Below are 25435 nucleotides of genomic sequence, written 5' to 3'. Positions count from 1 at the left end.
CACACATCACACCTGACACTTTCCTCCACCTGTTCCAACCTGCTTGCACATGTCTCTTCACTTCTTTTCCACACTCTCCGTTGCTCTGGACTGTTGACCCCAGGTACTTAAAATCATCCACCTTCTTCACCTCTACTCCCTGTAACCACACCGTTCTACTTGAGTCCCTCTCATTTACACACATGTACTCTGTTTTACTGCGGCTCAGCTTCATTCCTCTCCTTTCCAGAGCAAACCTCCACCTCTCTAGATTTTCCTCCACCTGCTCCCTGCTCTCACTACAGATGACAATGTCATCTGAAAACATCATGGTCCATGGAGATTCCTGTCTAACCTCATCTGTCAGCCTGTCCATCACCACAGCAAACAAGAAGGGGCTCAAAGCCGATCCTTGGTGCAGTCCCACCTCCACCTTGAACTCCTCTGTCACCCCTACAGCACACCTCACCACTGTCTTACAGCTCTCATACATGTCCTGCACCACTCGAACATACTTCTCTGCCACTCCAGACTTCCTCATACAAAACCACAGCTCCTCTCTCAGCACCCTGTCATATGCTTTTTCCAAATCTACAAAGACACAATGCAGCTCCTTCTGGCCTTCTCTGTACTTCTCCATCAGCATTCTCAAAGCAAGTATTGCATCTGTGGTTCTCTTTCTTGGCATGAAACCATATTGCTGCTCACAAATGCTCACTTCTGACCTCAGCCTAGCCTCCACTGCTCTTTCCCATAACTTCATTGTGTGACTCATCAGCTTTATTCCTCTGTAGTTTCCACAACTCTGCACGTCTCCCTTGTTCTTAAAGATGGGCACCAGTACAGTTCTTCTCCATTCCTTAGGCATCCTCTCACTCGCCAAGATCTTGTTAAGTAGCCCAGTCAAAAAATCTACTGCCACCTCTCCTAAACACTTCCATACCTCCACAGGTATGTGGTCAGGACCAACTGCCTTTCCACTCTTCATCCTCTTCAACACCTTCCTCACTTCATCCTTACTGATCTTTGCTACTTCCTGGTCCACAGCAGTCACCTTTTCTACTCTGTGCTCTCTAACATTTTCCTCATCCATCAACTCTTCAAAGTATTCCTTCCATCTTTCCATCACACTTGTGGCACCTGTCAACACATTTCCATCCCTGTTGTTAATCACCCTAACCTGCTGCACATCCTTCCCAGCTCTGTCTCTCTGCCTCGCCAACCTGTACACCTGCCATCTCTACCTTCACTTTACGCTGCATCTCCCTGTACTCCTGTCTGTTCTCTTCTGTCTTCTCAGTGTCCCACTTCTTCTTAGCTAACCTTTTCCTCTTAACACACTTCTGAACTTCCTCATTCCACCACCAAGTCTCCTTATCTGCTTTCCTCTTTCCAGATGACACACCAAGTACCCTCCTACCTGTCTCCCTGATCATTTTAGCTGTAGGCCTAGCTGTCCAGTCATCTGGAAGAACCTCCTGACCTCCCAGAGCCTGTTTCAGCTCTTCCCTGAAAGCCACACAACACTCTTCCTTTTTCAACTTCCTCCCCTCTGCCCTTGTCCTCTTCATCTTCCTCACCACCAGTCATCCTACACGCCACCATCCTATGCTGTCTGGCTACACTCTCCTTAACCACTACTTTGCAGTCACTGATCTCTTTTAGGTTGTAACGTCTGCACAAGACCTAATCACCTTGTGTGCTCCTGCCTCCACTCTTATATGTCCCCCTATGCTCCTCCCTTTTCTGGAAAAATGTGTTCACTACATCCATTTCCATCCTTTTTGCGAAGTCTACCATCATCTGTCCTTCTGCATTCCTGTCCTGCATACCAAACTTACCCATCACTTCCTCATCACCTCTGTTTGCCTCACCAACTTGTCCGTTGAAGTTTGCCCCAGTCACCACTCTCTCACCACTAGGGACACCCTGAATCACCTCATCCATCTCCCTCCAGAATTTCTCCTTCTCTTCTAACTCACATCCTACCTGTGGGGCATAACCACTGACAACATTCAACATCACACCTTCAACTTCCAGCTTCAGACTCATCACCCTGTCTGACACTCTCTTCACCTCCAGAACATTCCTAGTAAAATCCTCCTTCAGGATAACTCCTACCCCATTCCTCTTTCCATCCACACCATGATAACACAGCCTGAACCCTGCTCCTAATCTATAGGCCTTGCTACCTTTCCACCTGGTCTCCTGAACACACAAGATATCCATCTTTCTTCTCTCCATCATATCAGCCAACTCTCTAGTTTTCCCTGACAAAGTCCCTACATTCAAAGTCCCTACTCTAAGTCCTACACTCCTGCTCTTCCTCTTCTCTCTTTCCCTACGAACATGCCTTCCTCCTCTCCTTCTTAGACCAACAATAGTCCAATTTCCACTGGCATCCTGTAAGTCATCAGCACCAGTGGCGGTCGTTGTTAACCGGGGCTGTGACCGATCTGGTATGGAAGTCATATTTGTGATTTGCATGTTTGATTTGGCTGAAATTTTACGGGCTGACACACTGAGACAGATAAACACTCACATTCACACCTACAGGCAATTTAGAGTCACCAATTATGCCCAAACATCATGTCTTTGGACCTGGTGAACCTGGAGAAAATCCACATAGACACAGGGAGAACATGCAGACTCACAGCAAGAAGGTTCAGGGTTTGAATCCCACTCAGACTGAAGCCATCTTTTTCTCCCCCAGACTATGTGCATTTTCTCCAGGTACTTCAGCTTCTTCCCACAGTCCAAAGACATTTGGGTTAGGCTAACTGGTGATTCGAAATTGTCCATAAGAAGGCATGTAAGGGAGTGGTTGTCAGTCTTTGTGTTAGCTGATCGCCAGTTTTCCAACAATATGTCCAGGGTGTGCCCCACCGCTTTCACCACCCCCCACCATCCCTGTAAACATCTAAACATAAGAGGGTGTTCTTAATGGATGGACAGACAGTTTGTTCCTATTTTATAATTTTGAAACGTAGCTGAACATGAAAGTCAAGTTGCACAGAGGTTAAAGAGAAACAGAAGAGTGTGTGAAGCCTCCACAGCAGGTTAATAGTTTGTTTCAGTTCACTGCTATTTGTTTTGACACGCTGTGCATTTTTTTTGACTTTGATTTTTTTGTTTGCAGATCGCTGCTCTGCAAAAAGGAGGAGACAGCTTCCCACTCACAGCTGCCTCAGGCAAAGTGCTCGGAAAGGTGCAGCAAAGGACAGATGCACAAAAAAATAAAAACACATACTTTTAACAAATATGTTGTTTTGTTGCCGCTCACGTCAAATAATTTCCACCCTGCTAAAAGCATGACTCAACAAAGTGTATGATAATCACAATCTGAGAGAGTTGAATGCTGAGAAGTTCCTCTAGACCTTTCTCTGTGTACAGGCATTACGAAGCTCGGACAAGAGCTCTAAGCCTGTGTACGTGTCGGTCGGCCACAAGATCAGTCTGGACACAGCTGTTCGCCTCACATACTCCTGCTGCCGCTACCGGGTCCCTGAACCCATCAGACAGGTACAAACAAACACGTACACACACACACACACACACACACACACACATGCACACAGACAGACAGACACACACACACACACACACACACACACACAGACACATGTATGTACTTCCTGTTGAGTTAATGCCAGGGCAACTGAAGAGAAGCCTGTTCTGGAGAAAAGGCAAAGAAGCAAATGATTCAGTGAGCAGATGAAACAAAACACAGATTGTTTTTTATTGTCTCTTTAATAGTTTTGATGCTATAATTCTGTAGTTTTTGAGAAACTTTTCAGTCCAGCAGCATCTCAGCTTGTTTATACAACTCGGTGTCACTCCATATCCAACATAAACTTTTAGTGGAATATGGTCTGTTGTCCACCTGTCTGTGGTGACTGCTTTGGTTTTTGGCAACTTTCGGTCGAACCACTCCTTATTTCTCTCATGGTACTGCTCAGTGTCAGTCTCAGGTCCTGTGGACTATGAAGCAGGTTTTCCTTAACTTCCTCTCTGTGTTTGACTGCATTCATGCTCTGAACAGTCTCACTGTCCCTGCTGTCGCTGCTAAGGTTGGCAGGGTTTGGTGTTCAATTTTTTTCAGACTACAGAATTTTTTCTCACAGGCTTTGAGTGCTTTAAATGCTGTTGACAAACTTCAACAAGCAAAGTGTCACATGTATTGTTTTTTACATCTGTCTGCCCTCTCTACCGTAAATGCCTGATTGATGGTCGAGCTGCTGAGATGGTCGTCCTTCCAGCAGATTCTTCAACTCTGCAGAGGATTTCTGAAGTGCTGTTAGATAGGCTGTTGCTTTAGAAAGCTTTAGAAATAGTTTTAAACACTTGTCCTGATCTTTGACTCACCACAACTGTCACAGAGGTGCAGAGTGTTTCTTACACCTGACTTTTTATCCTCATATGATATGTACTGATATGGTTTTCCCTTTTTAAAAAATGTGTAAAATCACACCTGCTACTCTTCCCTCGTTGAAACATCCAGAATCTGTGAAAATGTAAAGGTTTTCACTTTCTGCACTGATCCCTCCTCCTACCTCTGGCTTTTCTTCCCCCCTCACTGCCGCTAGGCTGTGCTGTGTCTCTGCTGTTCGACATGTTTTAACTTCCAGTGCACAGAAAACACACATGCACACGTCTCAAAATCAGTTTTCACCAGGGGAGCTGCAGTAGCAGTGGCTAACTCATCCCCTCCTGTGTGTGTTTATTTCTTCAAAGTATGAGTGTGATGTGTTTAGCAGGTGGGAGGAGGAGGAGTAGGAGGAGGAGGTGGCAGTGGCAGCAGCGGCAGGGACTGAATGTGGACAGAGAACCTGGGACAGTCTCACTCGCCTCTGCCTATTTGCTGACACTTCTTTCAGTTTCTGTCCATGCAACTCTTTTTGTTTCTCTCTGACATCCACATTACCCTTTTTCTCTCCATCTTCCTATTTGCCCTGTGCTTTCTGTCTCTGTCTCTGCCACAGATTTTTATTCTCTTTATTGCTGACATCATAGAAAAAAACCCTCACAGATCCAGCTCTGTTGAGTGTCATGTTCAAAGTTGAACTCTCCGTTTATGTCGCTCTTTTGTGAGCAGAACAAGATTCATGTCCCTCAGGCCTGTGAAACCTCAGTCCCAACTTGTGGATAAAACTGTGAAAAGGCTGTCTATCTGACAGGAAGACCCCCCAGATTACATAACAGTCATGTTTTTGAAGTTTGAAGAGACAAGAAGAGAAGCTGCCAGATGCTCACCATAGTCAACATCAGGCATGGGCTAGAGAGGTTGAATTACAGATGTGTAGTTGTCCACACTCAAATGAACATGTCCCTGCGTTGTCAGTCATGGATTGACATATGCAATTGGTCAGGACGAGACTAAATGTTTCCAGGGTCTCAGGAACAAACCATGTTCCGTGGGTTGTGTGTACAGTAGTTGTGTGAGTTGTGTTAAATGGCATCAACTAGGCTGTGGAGGAGCAGGCTGTGTAGCAGATATGGCATCCATGTGAACAGAGCGTGGTACTGTATTAACAATGAAAGGTTTTTACAGCACAAAAGGCTTGTGCCAGGAGATGTACTGATAATCTTTTACTGTATACTGTAGATGGGTAGAGCAGGTTCATCACTCCCTGTAGATTCTGCAAGTCAAGCTATGCTGCATTAGTGGACCACTGAGAGAGCCCTTATGACCTGGAGAGAAGCATCTGAATTTGTTGTTTATCGCCCTCCTGTAGCTTTGATTTGGCTGGGGATATCAAGGAGTTCTATCATCCACATAGTTTTATGTAGGTATAAAATGTGGTGTTTTTGACTGTTTGCTTCATCATTCTGTATGTAAATCTGAGAAAATACAGTAGATATTTTCATTTTAAATCAAAAAGCATGCACACTCCTTTAGCGCTATATAAACTGTATCTAATATAATAAGAGGTAATTTATTTTTCAGTTTTTCTTATCTGGATTGTAACATACAGTACTTGGGGCATAATAATTGTAATAATCAGTAATTATGACAGAGGTAACATGATTTACCGCTTTGCCATAATGTCAGAGCAGCTGGCTGTTCATTTCTGAAACAAATGAACACTTTCTTTTTGCCTTATTCTACACCCCTCTGTCTCTGCCCTTTAATAAGATCCTCTCACCTTACATCATGAGCGAAGCAAACCCCTCCTTCCACATTTTCCGAGATAGAAAGATGAAAGGGAAAGATGACATCATGGTAGGTTTCTGCAGTGAAGGCTGATGTGTGAATGTACTGCAGCAGAATTCTATATACTACAGTGGAAAAGCTAAACACATACAATATGCGCGCACACAAACACACACACGTGCGCACAAACACACACGCGCGCGCGCACACACACACACACACACACACACACACACGGGAGCTCAGACTAATTCACACCCCATCTCAGTTGTGCTCCCTCACACCATTAAATTCTCACCCTCCTTCTGAATCCCACGCTTCACTTGATAAAGCCTAGGAGAACATGTGATGGGAAGTAGAAGTCAGACAGACATTCTCTGCTTTTTTATTCTGTGGTTATTGTGACAGTGAGAGAGGAACAAGTAGAGGTCAGATACATCACAGGGATATTGTGTTAGTCCAAAGATCACTAGTCCAATCCCTGTAGAAAACATTTAGTGCGTTTTAGTTTGTTGTCTCATAGAAGCTATCCATCCATCCATCCATCATCTATACCCGCTTATTCCTAACCAGGGGATAGGGATCTGCTGGAGCCTATCGCAGCTCTCATCACAGGGCCTCTCATAGAAACTAATACCTCAAAACTTAGAAGTATCTTAGTTATACAGTACTTTACTTTACTGGCATGCTGCCCTCATCTGAGGTGGGACTGACTCGTGTTGGTGTGATCATTCTAATTAGCAGAGTTGACCTCAAGCTTGCAGCATTGTTAGAATACATAACCACTTATAAGCAAATTTAACTAGAAGCCTTGAAATGATGAAACTGAGCTCAGATGTGCTTCAGGTGCACAAACAAGCATCACTAAATACCTGTATTGTCTAGTTCTGTTTACTGGGATTGATGTTGGTACACACCTTCAGTTTATGAAGGTAACCTCTCTGGTCAAGCATGTATGCTCTTCTTCTACAAGGCTCTGTTTGACATTCACAGGTCACTGTGTACTGTCTAATGTCAACCAGTGAGCAGCTGTACAATAGCCCTTATTTTACAGGGCTATATTTCCTTATAATTCCCTATGATCTTTGTGGAAAGATGATAGTGTTGGTACACTTCTAATTCACTCCAGTGAACTATTAAGCTAGTTTAACCAAAGGGTACAATGCAGGTCAAGCACCATGCAAATGTACAGTTTGTCTAGGCCAGGGGTGTTCAAACTATGGCCTGTGGGTCAACTGCACTTGGCAAGATGGGACATAAATGGGCCAAGCTATGTGGATTTACAACAGATGGGGCTCCAGCAATGGCATCTATGGTGTGCACTAAGGTGCAAGAGAGTGGAGGTGAGGCTGTTAATATGCACTGTATCATCCACGAAGAAGCCTCTGTGCCAAGACAGTCCAGCTTGACGATGTGATGAACACTGTTGTGAAATCTCAACTGTGACGGGTGGAATCATCGTCCTGTTATGGTGAGGAGGACACTGTTATGAGAATAAGCTACCAAGCCTTTTTGTAATATAATAAATGAAAACCCATTAATGGAGAGATGTGGTAATGTTTTTTTCATTTGATTGATTTTACTAACTAAATACACTGGAGGTGAGGCAATATACCTCACCTATAGTGGACGGCCCAGTCCTTCATATATTTTTCTGTATGTAGCCCTCAGTGAAAAAAGTTTGGACACTTCTGGTCTAGGCAATCACACAGGTCAACATATGTGAAAAACAAAGTCGTAGGTAATAAACATTTTCCTTATATAGTACTCTGCAAGAATTTTAGGTGCATGTGAAAAAATGTAAACTAAGAATGCTTTCAAAAATGGAAGTGTTAATAGTTTATTTTCATCAATTAACAAAATGCAGTGAATGAACAGAAGAGAAAGCTAAATCAAATCAATATTTGGTGTGACCACCCTTTACCTTCAAAAGACCATCAATTCTTCTAGGTATACTTGCACACAGTTTTTGAAGGAACTCGGCTGGTAGATTGTTCCACACATCCTGGAGAACTAACCACAGATCCTTTGTGGATGTAGGCTTCCTCAAATCTTTTTGTCTCTTCATGTAATCCCAGACAGACTAGATGTTGAGATCAGGGCTCTGTGGGTGCCATACTATTACTTCCAGGACTCGTTCCTTACGCTGGAGACAGCTCTTAATGACAGGCTGTATGTTTGGGGTTGTTGTCCTGTCCCAGAATAAATTTGGTGCCAATCATACGCCTCCCTAATGGTACCACATGATGGATAAGTATCTGCCTGTTTTTCTCAGCATTGACGATACCATTAATCCTGACCATTTGCAAAACTCCATTTGCAGAAATGTAGCCCCAAACTTGCAAGGAATCTCCACCATGCTTCACTCTCATTATTGCACTGCTCTCCAGCCCTTCAGTGAACAAAATGCCTTCTGCTACAGCTAAATATTTCAAATTTCAAATCAGTCCAGAACACCAGCTGCCATTTTTCTGCACAGTTCCTGTGTTTTTGTGCGTAGTTGGCCTTGTTTCCAGGTTGGCGGTTTGGCTTTTTAGATGCAACTCTTCCATGAAGACCACTTCTGGCCAGACAGTAGATGGGTGTACCTGGGTCCAACTGGTTTCTGCTAGTTCTGAGCTGATGGAACTGCTGGACATCTTCCTATTCTGAAGGGAAATGAGCTTCATATGTTTTTCATCTGCTGCACTAAGTTTCTCTGGCCGACCACTGCTTCTACGATTCTCAGTTTTGCCCCTTTCTTTGTGTTTCTTCAAAAGAACTTCAATAGCACACCTTGAAACCCCAGTCTGCTTTGAAATCCTTGTCTGGGAGAGACCTTGGTGATGCAGTATATCTACTTTGCATCTTGCTGTGCTCTGTCTTGACACGGTGTATGACCTGTGACATGAAACTGTCTTCCACAATCTCACCTTGTTAGCAGAGTTTGGCTGTTCCTCACCCTACACAGCTGTTTCTGCTTCAGTTAATGACTATGTTTCAACCTACATGTGAAATTGATGATCATTAACACCTGTTTGGTATAATTGGTTGATCATACATTTGTAAATTGATAAGAATAAACATTTATTATTTATATTTTTGAAAGCATTCTTAGTTTTCAGTAATCTTCACACCTGCCTAAAACTGTTGTTTTTTACCTCTGTAGGGAGATTGTTTGAACGCCCCTATGCAGCCACAAATAAAGCCCCCCCTCTGATAATTTCAGGAAACTGTCTGAAAGCTATGCAGCACGGTGGTTTAATGGTTAGCACTGTTGCCTCACAGCAACAAGGAAACCTCGCAGGGACCTTTCTGTGTGGAGTTTGCATGTTCTCCCTGTGCTTGTGTGGGTTTTCTCCAGGTACTCTGGTTTCCTCCCACAGTCCAAAAACATGTATGTCAGGTTGATTGGTGACTCTAAATTGCCAATAGGAGTGAGTGTGAGTGTGTGAGGCTGTGTGTGGACCTGTGATGGACTGGTGACCTGTCCAGGGTGTACCCCTGCCTTTCACCCAAAGAGAGCTGGGATAGGCTCCAGCAGGTCCCTGTGACCCTGAGTAGTAATAACCAGGTATAGATAGTGAATGAATGAATGAAATCCTGCCATCTTGTTCTCTGAGAAACTTCAAGGGAAATTCTAGCACTGGTTTTCACCCCACAGCTTGGTGTACCGTACATTATTGTGTCATGTGTGTATACTTGGCCCACATTTGGTCCACTGGTCATTATCTGCAGGCTGAAATCTATTAGTCTCAGTCCCACCCCCTCTTCCTCCTCAACATCCACTGATGGGAAGAGATCTACTGGTAATGGGACTCGGAGGAGCTGACTGGGATGTAGAGTAACAGCCTGTTTTCAGACCTCTGTTCTCTGTCTGAGTGCTTTGTACTGAGCGGAAGTCACTAATTATGTTCCCTCTACTTCTACAGCAGTCACCTATGCACTGCTGATTCTCTGTGCAGTCCAGTATACCTTTCTGTAAAATCAGTTCCTATAGGACCTTAAACCGCAATATTTAGTCAGATGTTTTCTAGATTTGCGTGGCTGCATAGGGGCATTAAAACCATCTCCCTACAGATCCTCCTGAGCTAAAAACATCTTCCTTCACTGTATTATAAGACTCTATGCATAGCACGTATGTACAGTCTACCTGCTAAATAACAATCAATATGGTTCCATACTCCAGTCCCACTTCAGTTCCACTTCAGTCCAGTCGTCCCCTGATCCTGCATGCCAGGCAGGAAGACAGGAATGTACAATCACCACAGCTGTACTCCCAGAGTGCAAAAACAGATGGAATTTCAATGTGAGTGATAAGCGATGGGAGTCTGCATACATTGCCTAAAAGTGTGTGTGTGCGTGTGTGTGGTGTGTGTGTTTGAGTGTGGATTTGTGCACTAGGATTAGGAAGTATACAGTGTGTTTTGTGAGCAACTTATTTAAGACCAGGGTATATTTATGTGGGAATCAAGGATTTCTTGTTTTATTGGCTTAGATTTTTATTTTTATTTTTTTATTTTTTTTAGTTGACAGATGGAAGAAATTGTCATGTACCACAACAACCCTAACCAAATGTATCTTTTTGTAGATATGTGTGTTTTGTTGCTTATGCTACCCCCCTGTGTGGCTTGCTTTTAATAAATCTGCACTTTTTCAACTTTCTCTCACTTCCCCATCTCCCCGAAATTTCTTTTCTTCATGATACTGTTTTTCTGTCCTCTCACCACCATCTCTCATCCATCCATCCATCTATCTCCACCTCCACCCCCCGCTGCTCAGTCTCACTCTCTGAATAATTCAGGCCTGTAGATTTAGTGTATTTTTGGTTGTTGTCACTTCTCCAGTAACACAAACACAGCCCTTACTAGCGAACACACACACACACACACACATACACACAGCCAGGCTTGCCAGCACGCACATGCACACAAATGCAGATTCACACAAATAAGGCTGTGGACAAAAAAACAGACATACTGCAGTCTGCTGAGATGCACTAACTACAAAAAATTATCCTAACAGGGATTTCACACCATAACTGTGCTCCACCTCATCTCTGCACTGTTTTCCCAGCAATGAATAATAATGTCTCACTTCTCTGTGTCTTCCTCAGTTTTGCAAAGTTTGACTGTAGAATTTGTGTGAGGAAATATTGCTGTTCATCTAAACTGCAAACATAGACATGTTTTGTAACAAACAGATTGTTTGATTATATTCCAATATAACGCACTTCCTAAATGAATGATGTTCTACCTTTTCTTACAGCAACAGTAAACTTAAACTTACTTAATTCCCTAACACTTAGATACTGTAGGAATGTAGGTGGAGATAAACAGCGCCGTACTTTTATACAGTAGATGTGACTTTGCTCCCACTTTGGAATGAGAATTACTTTTAATTTTTGCTGCAAGACTCTGCACATAATAAATATTTAGGTACATAAAATTTAAGCTATAGTTTGAAAACTTTCTGCTGGAGGATCAGATACTTTGGCAGAAAAAAATTATGTTGGCTGGAAATATTTTACTGACATGTATCAAAGTATTGGCAATTGCACTTTGTAGCTGTATATACAGCAAAATCACCAGTGTTAATTAAACGACAAACTCTGAGAGTGTTGGTTTAACACTGCAGATTTTGCTCTGTGGGGACGTTATTTTTAAGAGGACTTTTATTTTACACAATAAAAGGACAAACATGATAGATAGAATGCCAGACAGAAAATAAAAACAAATACACAGTGCAATATAAGTACATACTGTACAACGGTATGGTTAGTTATCAGTCTGGAAGTCTTGCATCTGGAAACAATGTTTATGTGAGCCCAAAAAGCCCAAATCAAAACAGCGAGCTAAACTTAACACCACAACTAAACTTAACACCACTTTAAAGTCAACATAATATTCTATGTTGGGTTGATGGCTAAGAAAATTCAAAAAATCTTTTGAATAGTCAGTAGTTTGTATTTTCTGTTGTGTTGTTTAGCAGAGTGTGATGATGATTTGTAATGTAGTGAGTCTCCCATGGATCTCTGCTGTATTGCTGCTTTTGTAGATACATAGGATGAGTTCAGGCACAGTATTGACTTGTAGCTACCCTGTATTTTGGAAGTCCAGTGTGCAATCATGGTATTTACATAGGTAAAATAGAATAACATAGACTTTAAAAATAAAAGTAGGGTTCAGACCATGTTTATAAGGATGTAGCACAAGTAAAACATGAGCTGAAGCTGCCACTGTTTAGAAATGCTGCAACATACTGTAGCAGTATTTGTCATAAACCAAAGTGTTGGACAAACTGGAAATTTTGCTGGCAACAATAGTGGAAAAGTTTGGAGACCACCACAATCATTTTGATTTATTTTCCAAGTTCATTCCAATTCATCCAATATTTATTGATATATTTCATTCTGGTCCAATGTGGTGGAGCCGCTGTTTGACTGACCAACATTGCTCCAGGCTCTCAATTGTGTAGATTTACTGTTGTTCTCAAATTGAAGATCTTTGGGTTTTGAACAGTTGGTCAGACGAAAGCAATCTGAAGAGTGTCACCTTCAGCTCTGGAAAATGGGTATTTCTCATAGTTACGTGACATTTTGTAATATATTTTATAGAAAATAACTGACAAGTTAATTATTAATGAGAACAATTTGTGTCAGCCACAGTGGTAGCAGTGGTACCCTGGTCGTTCTTTTAAAACCAGATTCTCTGTGGACCAGCTAAAATAAATACATTTACTTGACATTGATGGCAGCATAACACAATATGTTTGGTGGAATTTGAAGGGATCAGACAAGTCTTAGATGAAAATGTGAGAGAAAGAGAGAGGAAGAGAAGCATGCATAAACAGTCACGTCAGGGTAAAACATCTGTGAAGAAGACTGACACTGATGCTCTGCCAGTGACAGCTGTACCAGTTGGCTTTTCCTAGTGTGCCTAGAGGATATGACTGATTTCAACCGGGGTTCCCATTCAGGCCCAAGGCTGTCTAAATGTTAATATATACCTGTCTGACATTCTGGCGCTGCAGCCACTGGTGCTGGACCTCCACAGAGAGGTTGCAGTAAGGTTGAAGAGAGATGAAAGAGCAGCCCTGGGGTGGATATGGGAGCTACTGAGAGGTATAAGAGGTGAGATTGAGGTTTGAGGGGGGAGGAGAGAAAATGAAGGAGAGTAGAGTTTAATGATTAGAGTGATGAAAAAGATTTGGCTTGAAGAAGAAAAGAAAGGGAAGGTGATTCCACGGAGAAGAAGAGTTATAAAAATGATTTGGGAAGGAGATATAGAAAAAAAGAGCGGGTAGAGCATACCGGCATAGCTTCAGGGCTTAAGGGGCTTTGAGAGCCTGGAGGATAAAGACCTGCCCCAGGCTACTGGACCAAATCCAGGACTCCGACATCTCTGCATGTACTTGTGTATGGCCTGAATGTACCAAAAGCACAGCTGAGAGCCAGCAATGCACATCTGTTCAGCTGTGCATCCTCACCTTTCCATAGACCGGAGCCAGAGGAAACCAGTTCTGAACTGACCAGGCTTAAGTATTTTCTTTGTTCTGCAGCAATGCAGTCTCTTTAGTTTACCACAGTTTTTCTTTGTCAGTCTGACAAAACAGAGTGAAAAATCTGTTTATTCTTGTTCTGGTCTGCAATGTCCAATTACAGAGCGGACAGGCTTGTAAATAAATGTTCTAGGAGCTAAGAGGCTAGTTTGTTTATTGGACAAATTTCTGTCAGCTTGCCAGGTCTAGAGTATTTGGCGAAAAGACGAGTCTAAACATTTAATTCCTTTCTTGCAGGTACTTCCTCTTGCTATGAAGGAATAGATGATATTCTGTGAAAGGGGCTTATTTGTTTTCTTGACAGGTGTTTTAACATGTCTGTCTGTTCAGTATAAAGCTGGGGCCGTCAGGCTGTTAGCTTCGCTTAGCGAAGGTATTCCAGGACATCCCATCCGTAATCATCTGCAAGACACAGAACACTGCATTGTGAGACTGTATACACATGTACTTTCTACTACAGTATCCAAGCAATCACATCCTTGTGTAATTTTTTAATGTACTACATCATAAAATAAGATAAGAAGAACCTTTATTTGTCCCACAGCAGGAAATATTACATCTTCACAGCAGCCAGTACAGCGAAAGATAAAGCAATAAAAGCAGAATAGAAAAAAAGCTTTTTACAAAAAAAAAAAAAAATATATATATACCAAGTAAAATCGGACAATATTGCACTCAGGTATATTGTATATTTACAGATCTGGGGGTGATGAGGTCAGTTGGGGGTCTTCTGGGAGCAGTGCTGGTTGTACAGTCAGCAGGAAAGAAGGACCTGTGCTCCGTCACACACGGGGGATGGAGCAGTCTGTCACTGACAGAGCTGCCCAGTGTAGTCAGAGTCTCATGCAAACATAAAGGACATATTTCCACACTGTGAGTGATTTCAGACACAGCTGAAGCAACTTGCTGAACAGTAATAGTAATAAAGTAAGCATAGTAATAGTATTAGTGATCAAGTGAAGATATGGATAAATGTTACAGGATCATTTAACATAAGTTATAGCACAACGGCAAAATGCAATTGTGTATTAAATCAGCTTTTCATTTGTAAAAGTTATTTCCTCTTTCATTCAAAGTTTCACACCTGACAGTCGGAGCTTGTACCTAACATGGCTAAAAGCTGATCCAGCGATAATGAATATTGTCATGATAAATGGTACACATTGGTGTGGTTTTGCTGACACTGAACAAAAGGTCTCTGAGTTTACAGGTGTGTCCAAGCCATGACTGGATGGGTGGTTGGTGCAGGCTTATTGTTAAATGTGGTCTGTGTGTGTGTGTCTGCATGTAAGCCCAGGCCAAGTAGCTATGGGGATTTTTTTTTCCCCCTTTAGCGCATTATGTAAATAAGCGCTCTGAAACCTGCTGTTCTGTTCTCTTCTGTTTTGGGGTTTCCGATACAGTTTTAGCTTCTGCCTGGATCTACCTATCAACTAAGAGTATTTTTACCCAGAGTACGGCAAGTTAGTTTGTTAGTCACTGCAGGTTCAACAGGGTTTGCCAGAGTGAGGCACTTTACATATAGACGGTTCAACAAACGTAATAAGTATTATTCATCATTTTCTCGCATTGAAGGGACAATTCAGTAAGTGTGTGGTCTGTGTGCATGTGTGTGTGTGTGTGTACATAAATCTTACTCTGGAGATTTGCTCTCTTTTTGGAGACGAAAAGCATAATGGAAACCATCAAATTTGAGGGTGATGATTTGGTAAGGGTGAGGATGAGGCAACAAGTCGCTATGGTTAATATTATTAGGGGAGGTCTCCAGGAAATGATGTAAGTCAGTGTAATGTTCTTTGAAGTAATAGAAACATGACTGTGGGTAAGTCCCAATTCCACTAATTGCATCCATGTTTCCCCTCACTTGTGTCTTTTCCTTGCATCTTAGTCCCATCGATGTAACCTGCAAAGAAAAGAAGCAAGGGCAGAGAAGCCAGCAAACATGTTTTTCTAGACATGAGACATCCTTTCCTCTGATCCTTAATGTGCAGTGTCAAACCACAAACTGATTTCTGATAAAGTGATGTTTTAATCTGTAACAGACTTCCACAATGGATGCACTCATATATCCTGGGTTATATCTCCTCCAAGTAGCTTTCTCGTTCGTCATAGCAGAAATAAGAGTTTTGGGATGTCCTTTATCATGGTTGAGTGGAACAACTTCCAGGTCAACCCAGGACCGAGGAATGATAAAATAAGAGAATTGGGATTTGCACTGTGTGTGTGTGTCGTCTTTTATTTGGTTGTTTTGATATCCAAGCTTTTCTTCTGTGGTGCCCATGTGTTTCTCTCTCATAAAACAAAGACTGTCATTGAAATCTGTGTGGATATTCAAACACATACTCTATGCACACACACACACACACACACACACACACACACACACACACACAGAAATGGGTCCTTCCCATCAATTCACATCTAAATCGCTGTCATCTGATGAATGTGTGTGTGATCAGAGGAGACCAGATTTATGAATCATGGTCTTGATCAGAAGCTGGTGGTTACTGCTTCTGCTTTTGGGAAGAAGACACATACAAAAACTCTTATACTTTTTGTCATTATGGCAGTTAATATTAGGAGAGTTGTCCCTTTCTCTCATTTCAGGGACTTGATTAATTACTTTATTTGTTTATATATTTTCAAAACATAAATCCAACAGGTTTTTGTGAAGTACGGTGCAAAACGTCAGGAGCACAGTTCCCCTGTCAAACTACCATACCAAGTAGAACAGGCAAAATGACTAATGACTAATAGAAATGTCAGGAGGTACTGAAGAAAAATAAATTAAAAAAATAATAAAATAAAGCCAGGTCCTGCAATGACAACTGTACAAAACGTCCAGCTAAAACACTGACTGCACACTGTTGTGGGGGAGAGAACTGCAAGTTGCAAACTAAGGCTGCACCTACCAAATCCAATTTAAGATATTTGTTGCCAGCAAAATTGCTATTAGTTATAAAACTGTCATCACTTTTTCAGTGATTTTTTGCAGGTGAACCACACCTCTAAGCCGCTGCCATTTGGCTTCAGTGTTTAAGAGACTGAAGACAAGTGCAAACCTTACAGCAACTACAGATTCACATTTGCACAAATGCATTCAGAATTGCACAAATTATTCCATTATAAAATGTATCCAGCATGAAAATCAGATGCCTGCACTTCAGGACAGAAGTGATCATCACAGCCCTGATGGAGTGTTGCCTGTGTTGAGCCTCATATCCTCACAATTTTGGCTTGTGACCAGCCATTATTAAGATCGAGTAGCCCACAGCAAAACTTTGATAATAAATGGTCATATGAGGAAGCTTAAAAAGAGATCATAAAGAGGGATGTTTAAATGATGGCACACGATGGGGCACTGCGATATAATGATGTGTATTTGAAGACTTTTGAAGATATAATGATGTGTATTTTATTTGTACTTTCTCAGAGACATTTGTACACAGTAATTTATGTCGTTTGTCAGATTTGGCAGCAAACTGAAGAGTTAGTTTGTCCTGTGTAACGTCAGCTTCAAGGAACTTCGTTTTAATTTTGAACTTCAGAAGATATGTGTAAGGGCGTTCCTGCTCACCTCTGATCACAGCTCAGAAACTGAAAGCAGTTTGTTGCAACTTGTTAAATATAGACCACGTTTCACTTTTGTTCTCCCTCACTTTCATTTCTCTCTCTCTCTCCCACCATCCCCATCCTCCTCTCGCCTCTTCCGCAGGCTGACTGCCACTCCAGAGAATACCTTCGCACTCACTTCCCAGCTGCTGGTACAGGAATCAAAGAATGAGGTAAGTGACAAAATGTACGGCGTACACGTGTGCGTTCTTGCATGCCAGGGCACACACTCACACATACATGCACACAAATAACTATGTGGTGCCTTGGCACCCAGTGAGAGTAGTGATTTACACAGTCTTAAAATAGAATTAAAAGCCACAGCAAGTGACTCATCTAGGAATTTCCCCAAATCCCAATGTAAAGCTGAGTGTGTTAGTAGTAAGTCTAATTATTCTCATCTAATTTGCTGTTTAAACTAAGCAAATTTATTGTAGACGAGGATAAACAATCGGATAACAGATTAGTGTAGGAAGACGTTGCAGAATGGGCTGGATTTTTTAAAGAAAGTATTTTCTTTCCGGCTTATTAGCAGGAGCACAGTAGGGACAGAGAAAGAATAACATGGGAGAAAGGTTTGAATCATGAAATTAAACCCATGCATCATGTAGTCTACATGGCCCCAAACAATGTTTTAGTTTTATCCCCCTGTCAGTAAGGAGGTCAGAGGTCATGGGAGCGCATCCATCCGGTTGGGATGTTTCATTGACAGTACACAGCTTCGTCCTGCCTCAGTTTGTTTGAGAGTTTAAGAGCCTCTGACACCTTCCCTTCATATTTGGTGGGGCGTGGACAGGGCAGAGGCGAGCTGTGGATGCCTGAGGTTAAGCAGAGACACAGACAGAAAGACAGAGGCAATGATGAGGAGAGAGAAAAAAACCTTTGATGCTGTGATTCTCATCTGAAAAAAAAAAAACAGGCATCACTGCACAGATCAACCTTACCTTCCTCATTATGGATCAAAGCTGCAGGCTGTTAGCACATTCTGATGCTTCAAAAAACACTCATCATCATTCGCTACTCTCCTCCAAACTGAAGAATTGTCAGACGTGTCCAGAATCCAGCATCCAGGGCTGAAGAGCAGCCGCTCGTGTGAGCTCACACTCACTGGATTGTTCACAGTTGCTCACAAACACACTAGGCTGTGTGTGCTCTCAGCTTACCCCACTGGGAAGCATAATGGGATGTCCGTGTTCATCCTGATGAGGATGGCTCGCTTATGTGGTGAATCCTCAAAGTGCGTCCCGCTCTTTGATCAACCTCTCTGCAAAGAGAGTGAGACAGGCTTTGTGCTGAGCAGGCAGAGCCGCTGCAGGTTCCTGAAGGCCTTAGGCAGACAGACACAGACACACTGTACCATAGCACAGTGGGTGAGTCCTACACCTGACTCATGTTATTCCTTTAAATTATTTTTGCAGGATTATAATTTACATTATCATTACCAAGAAGGTTTGTTCTGGTTAGTATGACTAATTAAGGGGTAACATGGTGTTGCAGTGGTTAGCACTATCACAGCAAGAAGGTTTTGGGTTTGAACCCTGGTCAGCCTGGGGCCTTTCTGTCTGGAATTTTCATGTCCTTGTGTTTGTGGGTTAATTGGCAACTTTAAATTGCCCATAGGTGTGAACGTGAGCGTGAGTGTTTGTCTGTCTCTATGTGTCAGTCCTGTAACAGGCTGATGATCTGTTCAGGCTGTACTCTAGTGTCAAGTGGGATTGGCTCCAGCCCATTTGCCACCCTGGTTAGGAAATGGTGTTATAGATAAGGATGGATGGATCACTAATTAGGTAGGTTTATCTCTGTCTTGGCAGGATATCTTAAAAATTATCTTCAGTACTTCACAGAAGGTCAGATGAAACTAATACCATAGACGATAAAAGTTCTTTAGTTAGGTATTTTCCTAATGTACTGACTGATTTAGCATTATACAGTTTAAAAAAACAATCCAAATGGATGCAGCAGAGACAGACACATCTATTCTTTTTTATACCAGTGCATTTTTTACCCCTTGTTATAGCTGGAACCCACCCCCAATTTTCCACGATGCACTACGACAGCTGACAGTTTGTGTAGAGATTCGTGCGTGTTATCTTTGTAGTGGCTAATGCAACCTGACATTTATCTGACTTTGCACAGTTCCCTCAAGAGACACAACAGACTTGATAGAGCCTTTTTTCCACAAGTTGTAGTAGTAAACAGACTTTGGTGTTTAAAATCCATGGAGTTTTTCTTTAATTTTTTGACTTGTAACATTTGAACTCTCAAGAGTAAAAGCAAAATTTAGATTTTCCTCAAATCTTGGAAGATCTCTCTGAGTACACTTTCCTTAAACATTTAAAAAAAGACTATTTGGTGTCGGGTACCTTGTTTTTTGTCATAGTTTAAGTGAATATGTTAAGCAGTTGTGCATTTAGACTTCACTTGTAAAATGTGGATTAAAAAAAGAGATGGATTGAACCGAACTGAACACCTGAGATAGATTTTGGACGGTCTTAGCAGTCATTATCAAAACAGTAAATAAGGGATTATCTGTGGAAAAAATGGTGTTTATCCCTTCAGTCGAGTTCAGAGACCTGCAGAGCCAATGCCAAGGTGCACTGGCACAACTCTGGTGGCATGTGGAGGCCCAACACATACACACACACACACACTTTATGTTGGTTTTTCTTTTAGTTTGTCAACTTCCTATAGTTGCTGACACAGCGTGACTGTAGAGAAGGCTTCTAAGAAAGTGGCTGATGTACATATTATGTATGTAGTAGTATTAGTATATTACTGTCAATGATTTTTCTTTTTGAAGAGCTGTTTGAACACATTCTGAACACAGATCTGAATTAAAAAACACAAGTGTCACGACAAAACAAGAAGATTGAAAATCCACCTTCAGCTTCACAGTACATGGGTGAACTTATTCCAGCATTCACCTGAAGATCTACAGATATGCTCAGTGAGCCAGCGGCTGTGTCAGTGGGTGGCACAGGAAGCGACACAATGTTGCTGCCTGTGTGAAAGAGAGACATGAAAGATAGACCAGCAGGAGAGGAAATGAAGATCCAAAGAGAGGCGAACAATAGGGGTGCAGGGGGAGGAAGAGAAAGAGTAAAAGTGTGGAAAAATCAATGACTGCATGAGAGAAAAGGAAAGAGAATAAAAATGTATCAGTGGTTAGAGTGATTGAGTTATGCTGTAGCTGGTTGTTTCTGGATTTGTACTATACAAGGGAACCAGTATACGAACAACAGAAAACTGATACACAGAGACAACCAAAACATTTTCTTTATTATACATGTGCAGCGTTGGAATAAAGAAATGAGTGTAGTTGCTGTATGTCATTGACTCAGTGTGCTGTTACACTGAGGTAATCACGGTTAAGCTGGTAAAAACAAAAAAAATGTTCAAATCATAACTAATTTTAAAAACGTGGCAGACCACAGACATAAGGACACACACTGGACAATTCAGCCAGGTTGTGAGAACACACACCTGCGACTCCACAGACACAAGACCTCACAGAAACCCACGTAATCATGACTTTCAGACATGACTTTGTGACCCGTGACTTTTCCTTGTCACTTGTTTTGTTGCTCTAAATGTACAAGTTGGCTTCTTTTGCAATATTCGGTTTAAAAGTATACAAAAGACACAAAACGTGATAGAAGACACACCATACAACTGAACAAATAAACTAATTTATTAAGCAAAGCTACATAAATCAGCAGAGCATAAAACCCCAAAAAAGGAGTGTGGAAATCAGTAACATCAGTAATGTTGGATGTGTGTGAGTGTAAACCTGGTGAGTGTATGTTGTAGAAGAAAACACATCTCAGGCAACAACGATCCTGCAGGAAGAGAGGAGAGAAGAATGATTCACAGAACTAAACTTTCATAGGAGCATCTGGCCCAGGTGCTATCAACAGGCACTAATGAATATCCTGTTGATCAGGTGACATGAGCTGTCAAAACACCACAGAGGTCACCACAGTGGTACCTCATGCTTGTTATGCTTTGGTGGAAGGATATTTCATCACTGCAATATGTGCACACAACTTTGATTTGGTCCAAACCTCCATCTGGAAGCTTTTTATAATGACACAGGGTGTGGTCTCCTCAGTCATCATATTATCTGCATCTGACATGCCCTCATCACAAAGCAGGTAACCATCCGCATTGAAATTATGGGAAGAAGTTGAACAGTTACAACCCTAGCTGCAACAAACCATTATTTTTCATTTTCTATTTTGACATATTATCATTGTTTATTTATTTTTCATTTTGTGCGAAACTAAGGTGATGTTTTTTGTTAAAGCAACAACCCGAGCCCCAAAGATTCAATTTACAGTCAGATAAAACTTGAGAAAAGCATCAAATCCTCACACACACAGCGGGGATACCTTTTTTGAAAGGACACGCAGTGAACAAGCAGTGAGAAAACAGAAAACAGAAAACATTACTTCAATAAGGTTGTATAAGACCTGAAGTTAAAGTCTATATCAGCAAACAAAATGATACAAATTTAAAACTCTGCAAAAGCTTTGAGCTAAATATTTCTAAGAGGAAATGTATTTTCTACTTTTTCTTTTACAAAGAACTATTAGTGCGGTTCGAACAAGTTGTTTTAAATAAGTATTTCTGTGGTGATTTTGCCTGAATTTTATGGTGAGACCGTCTATTTAAACAGGAAACACAGAGCAACTAGTGGGATGATGATAGATCTTAACTGGAATTGAACATCTTGACTTTAAGACTTTCATTAGTGTTTTTTATACAATTTCGATTGGAACTATGTTTGAGTTATATTTGTATGGGTTTTTTGTAAGCCATTAGGGAGCTATTCAATTATGGTTGCAATCAACTTCATGCTGTTATACAAACTTTGCTGCCCTTTTCAAAAACATTTCTAAAATGCCATGGAAAATGTTGCCCAAAGTTGGACCGATGAGCTCTGCCGGGAGCAGCTGCTCTCATTAAAAACTTATAGCAGAACAAGGACCCAGCTTGTTGCTGGAGGTTCTATTCAGCATCAGTATTAGCTGGAGGACTGTGCTGCAGAGGCAGTCAATGCTTCACTGGCCTCCTATGCCCCCTCATTCCTCATTTCAGAAACACCAATTCCACCACATATCACCGAGTGTCTGCGTAATGTTTTTTAAAACGTCGTGACCCCACCTCATCTCACTTTGGCTGGTTAACAGTTAACCTGTTAAGGTTGAGTTATTAACAAGTTGGGTCACAGTGTGTATGACGGCGGCAAAAATAGACAGAACTGTCACGGCTGTGCAGCTCAGAACAGTTTGGTGTCTACATTTATTAAGGTGTCTGGTGCCATTCACTCCACTTCCCCGCAGTTTTCAGTGCATTAGCACACAGACAGTGGTGTGTATGTGCCTGCTTTTAAATATGAAGCTGATATCAAAAGTTTTGATTTCTATAGAACCTTGCAGGTGTCACCTGAGACTCTTTTAATGCATACAATTAATTTTTCCATACAGTTTGCATGTTTTGCTTATTAACAGAGAAACATGCACATAATTTGTATAACATAGATGTGTGATCTATGCTGTCTTTGCCACCCATTAACCATCGATTAAAATGTGAATGCTTTTTACATCATATCTGTCCTTATCTGCACATTTATTAGATCATTTGAGAGCTCAGCTTTATGCATTCATTTATTTAGCATGATGTAAACTGGTTTGGTTTGTTAATTGGTCTTAAAGCAAATCCCCTGAGTAAATTGAAGAATCAAGCAAGGGAGCATTTTATTGCTGATGAATTTAGCTTTAACCGTTTAAGGAAGAATGTGTTAGTCTTAATTGGGACAGAGACAGAGGTGAGGTTAGTCTGTTATAATTTATTTAGAAAATAAAAGTCAACCCAAAATCTCAAAGTTTGATCTATTATCAAGTCTGTATGTGAGTTTGTGCCTGTAGCCTCTAGCTGTGTGTGGGTGCTGAGCCTAGGACTGACCCAGACTGTAGGGCAAACAGTTCCAATGCCAGCTCTGCTTTTAGGGGACAGTAAATAAAACATGTTAAAGTGACTCAGGGGCACAAAGATTTAATAATACGTTTCCTCTTTATATGTAATTAAGTGAGAAATTATGGAAAAACCAGCACAAGTGTGTTAGTAAGGTGTTGGTCACCACATGGAATAGCAGTGCACGTTGGCATTGACCTCTGTGACTTTGCCGGTTTCATACTGCTATTAAAGGATACAGTGGGTACGGAAAGTATTCAGACCCCTTTAAAGTTTTCACTCTTTGTGTCATTGCAGCCATTTGCCAAAATCAAAAAAGTTCATTTTATTTCTCATTAATGTTCACTCAGCACCCCATCTTGACAGAAAAAAACAGAAATGTAGAAATTTTTGCAAATTTATTAAAAAAGAAAAACTGAAATATCACATGGTCATAAGTATTCAGACCCTTTGCAGTGACACTCATATTTAACTCACATGCTGTCCATTTCTTCTGAACCTCCTTGAGATGGTTCTGCTCCTTCATTGGAGTCCAGCTGTGTTTAATTAAACTGATTGGACTTGATTAGGAAAGGCACACACCTGTCTATATAAGACCTTACAGCTCACAGTGCATGTCAGAGCAAATGAGAATCATGAGGTCGAAGGAACTGCCCAAGGAGCTCAGAGACAGAATTGTGGCAAGGCACAGATCTGGCCAAGGTTACAAAAGAATTTCTGCAGCACTCAAGGTTCCTAAGAGCACAGTGGCCTCCATAATCCTCAAATGGAAAAAGTTTGGGACGACCAGAACTCTTCCTAGACCTGGCCGTCCAGCCAAACTGAGCAATCGTGGGAGAAGAGCCTTGGTGAGAGAGGTAAAGAAGAACCCAAAGATCACTGTGGCTGAGCTCCAGAGATGCAGTAGGGAGATGGGAGAAAGTTCCACAAAGTCAACTATCACTGCAGCCCTCCACCAGTCGGGGCTTTATGGCAGAGTGGCCCGACGGAAGCCTCTCCTCAGTGCAAGACACATGAAAGCCTGCATAGAGTTTGCCAAAAAACACATGAAGGACTCCCAGACTATGAGAAATAAGATTCTCTGGTCTGATGAGACCAAGATTGAACTTTTTGGCGTTAATTCTAAGCGGTATGTGTGGAGAAAACCAGGCACTGCTCATCACCTGCCCAATACAATCCCTACAGTGAAACATGGTGGTGGGAGCATCATGTTGTGGGGGTGTTTTTCAGCTGCAGGGACAGGACGACTGGTTGCAATTGAAGGAAAGATGAATGAGGCCAAGTACAGAGATATCCTGGAAGAAAACCTCTTCCAGAGTGCTCAGGACCTCAGACTGGGCCGAAGGTTCACCTTTGAACAGGACAATGACCCTAAGCACACAGCTAAAATAACAAAGGAGTGGCTTCGGAACAACTCTGTGACCGTTCTTGACTGGCCCAGCCAGAGCCCTGACCTAAACCCAATTGAGCATCTCTGGAGAGACCTGAAAATGGCTGTCCACCAACGTTCACCATCCAACCTGACAGAACTGGAGAGGATCTGCAAGGAAGAATGGCAGAGGATCCCCAAATCCAGGTGTGAAAAACTTGTTGCATCATTCCCAAGAAGACTCATGGCTGTACTAGCTCAAAAGGGTGCTTCTACTCAATACTGAGCACAGGGTCTGAATACTTATGACCATGTGATATTTCAGTTTTTCTTTTTTAATAAATTTGCAAAAATTTCTACATTTCTGTTTTTTTCTGTCAAGATGGGGTGCTGAGTGTACATTAATGAGAAATAAAATGAACTTTTTGGATTTTGGCAAATGGCTGCAATGACACAAAGAGTGAAAAATTTAAAGGGGTCTGAATACTTTCCGTACCCACTGTAAATCTGATTTGTTGCAACTTGTGTCTTATTTTGGTAGTTTTCCTCATCACTCCTAGAACTAAGAATATTCTACTCACGAAGTTAATTGCTGAGATGTGGGAGCACTGCATCTTTTATACAGAGACTGGGCAGATCTGATCGAATAACCAGACAGGTTTTAAACAAACCTCACTGATAGAAATGAAAACATCCACATGTTTAACATGCAACTAGGGCTTATTACCAATATGTTGGCTGTATGCACTTTCAGTTTTGCCTCTCACTGTCTGTCTGTCTGATCGCTTGTGCTCCTGTCCATGTCT

At 41.7% G+C, this 25435-nt stretch overlaps 1 protein-coding gene across 2 annotated transcripts in view; it reads left to right on the top strand.

The window, feature by feature from the left end:
• Window positions 1-25435, top strand: part of LOC113128026 (endonuclease V) — a 58841-nt gene that overhangs the window by 17650 nt on the left and 15756 nt on the right. For both annotated transcript variants that reach the window (XM_026303059.1, XM_026303058.1), the window contains exons 6-8: window positions 3119-3187; window positions 3373-3501; window positions 17388-17457. In XM_026303059.1, the coding sequence (XP_026158844.1) occupies window positions 3119-3187; window positions 3373-3501; window positions 17388-17456 (267 nt within the window). In that variant the 3' untranslated portion in view covers window position 17457. The remainder of the gene's footprint in view (window positions 1-3118; window positions 3188-3372; window positions 3502-17387; window positions 17458-25435) is intronic.

Source organism: Mastacembelus armatus, chromosome 1 (assembly GCF_900324485.2).
Source record: "Mastacembelus armatus chromosome 1, fMasArm1.2, whole genome shotgun sequence".
In the NCBI taxonomy this organism is placed as follows: domain Eukaryota; kingdom Metazoa; phylum Chordata; class Actinopteri; order Synbranchiformes; family Mastacembelidae; genus Mastacembelus; species Mastacembelus armatus.
This window is presented reverse-complemented; position numbering and strand designations above follow the sequence as displayed.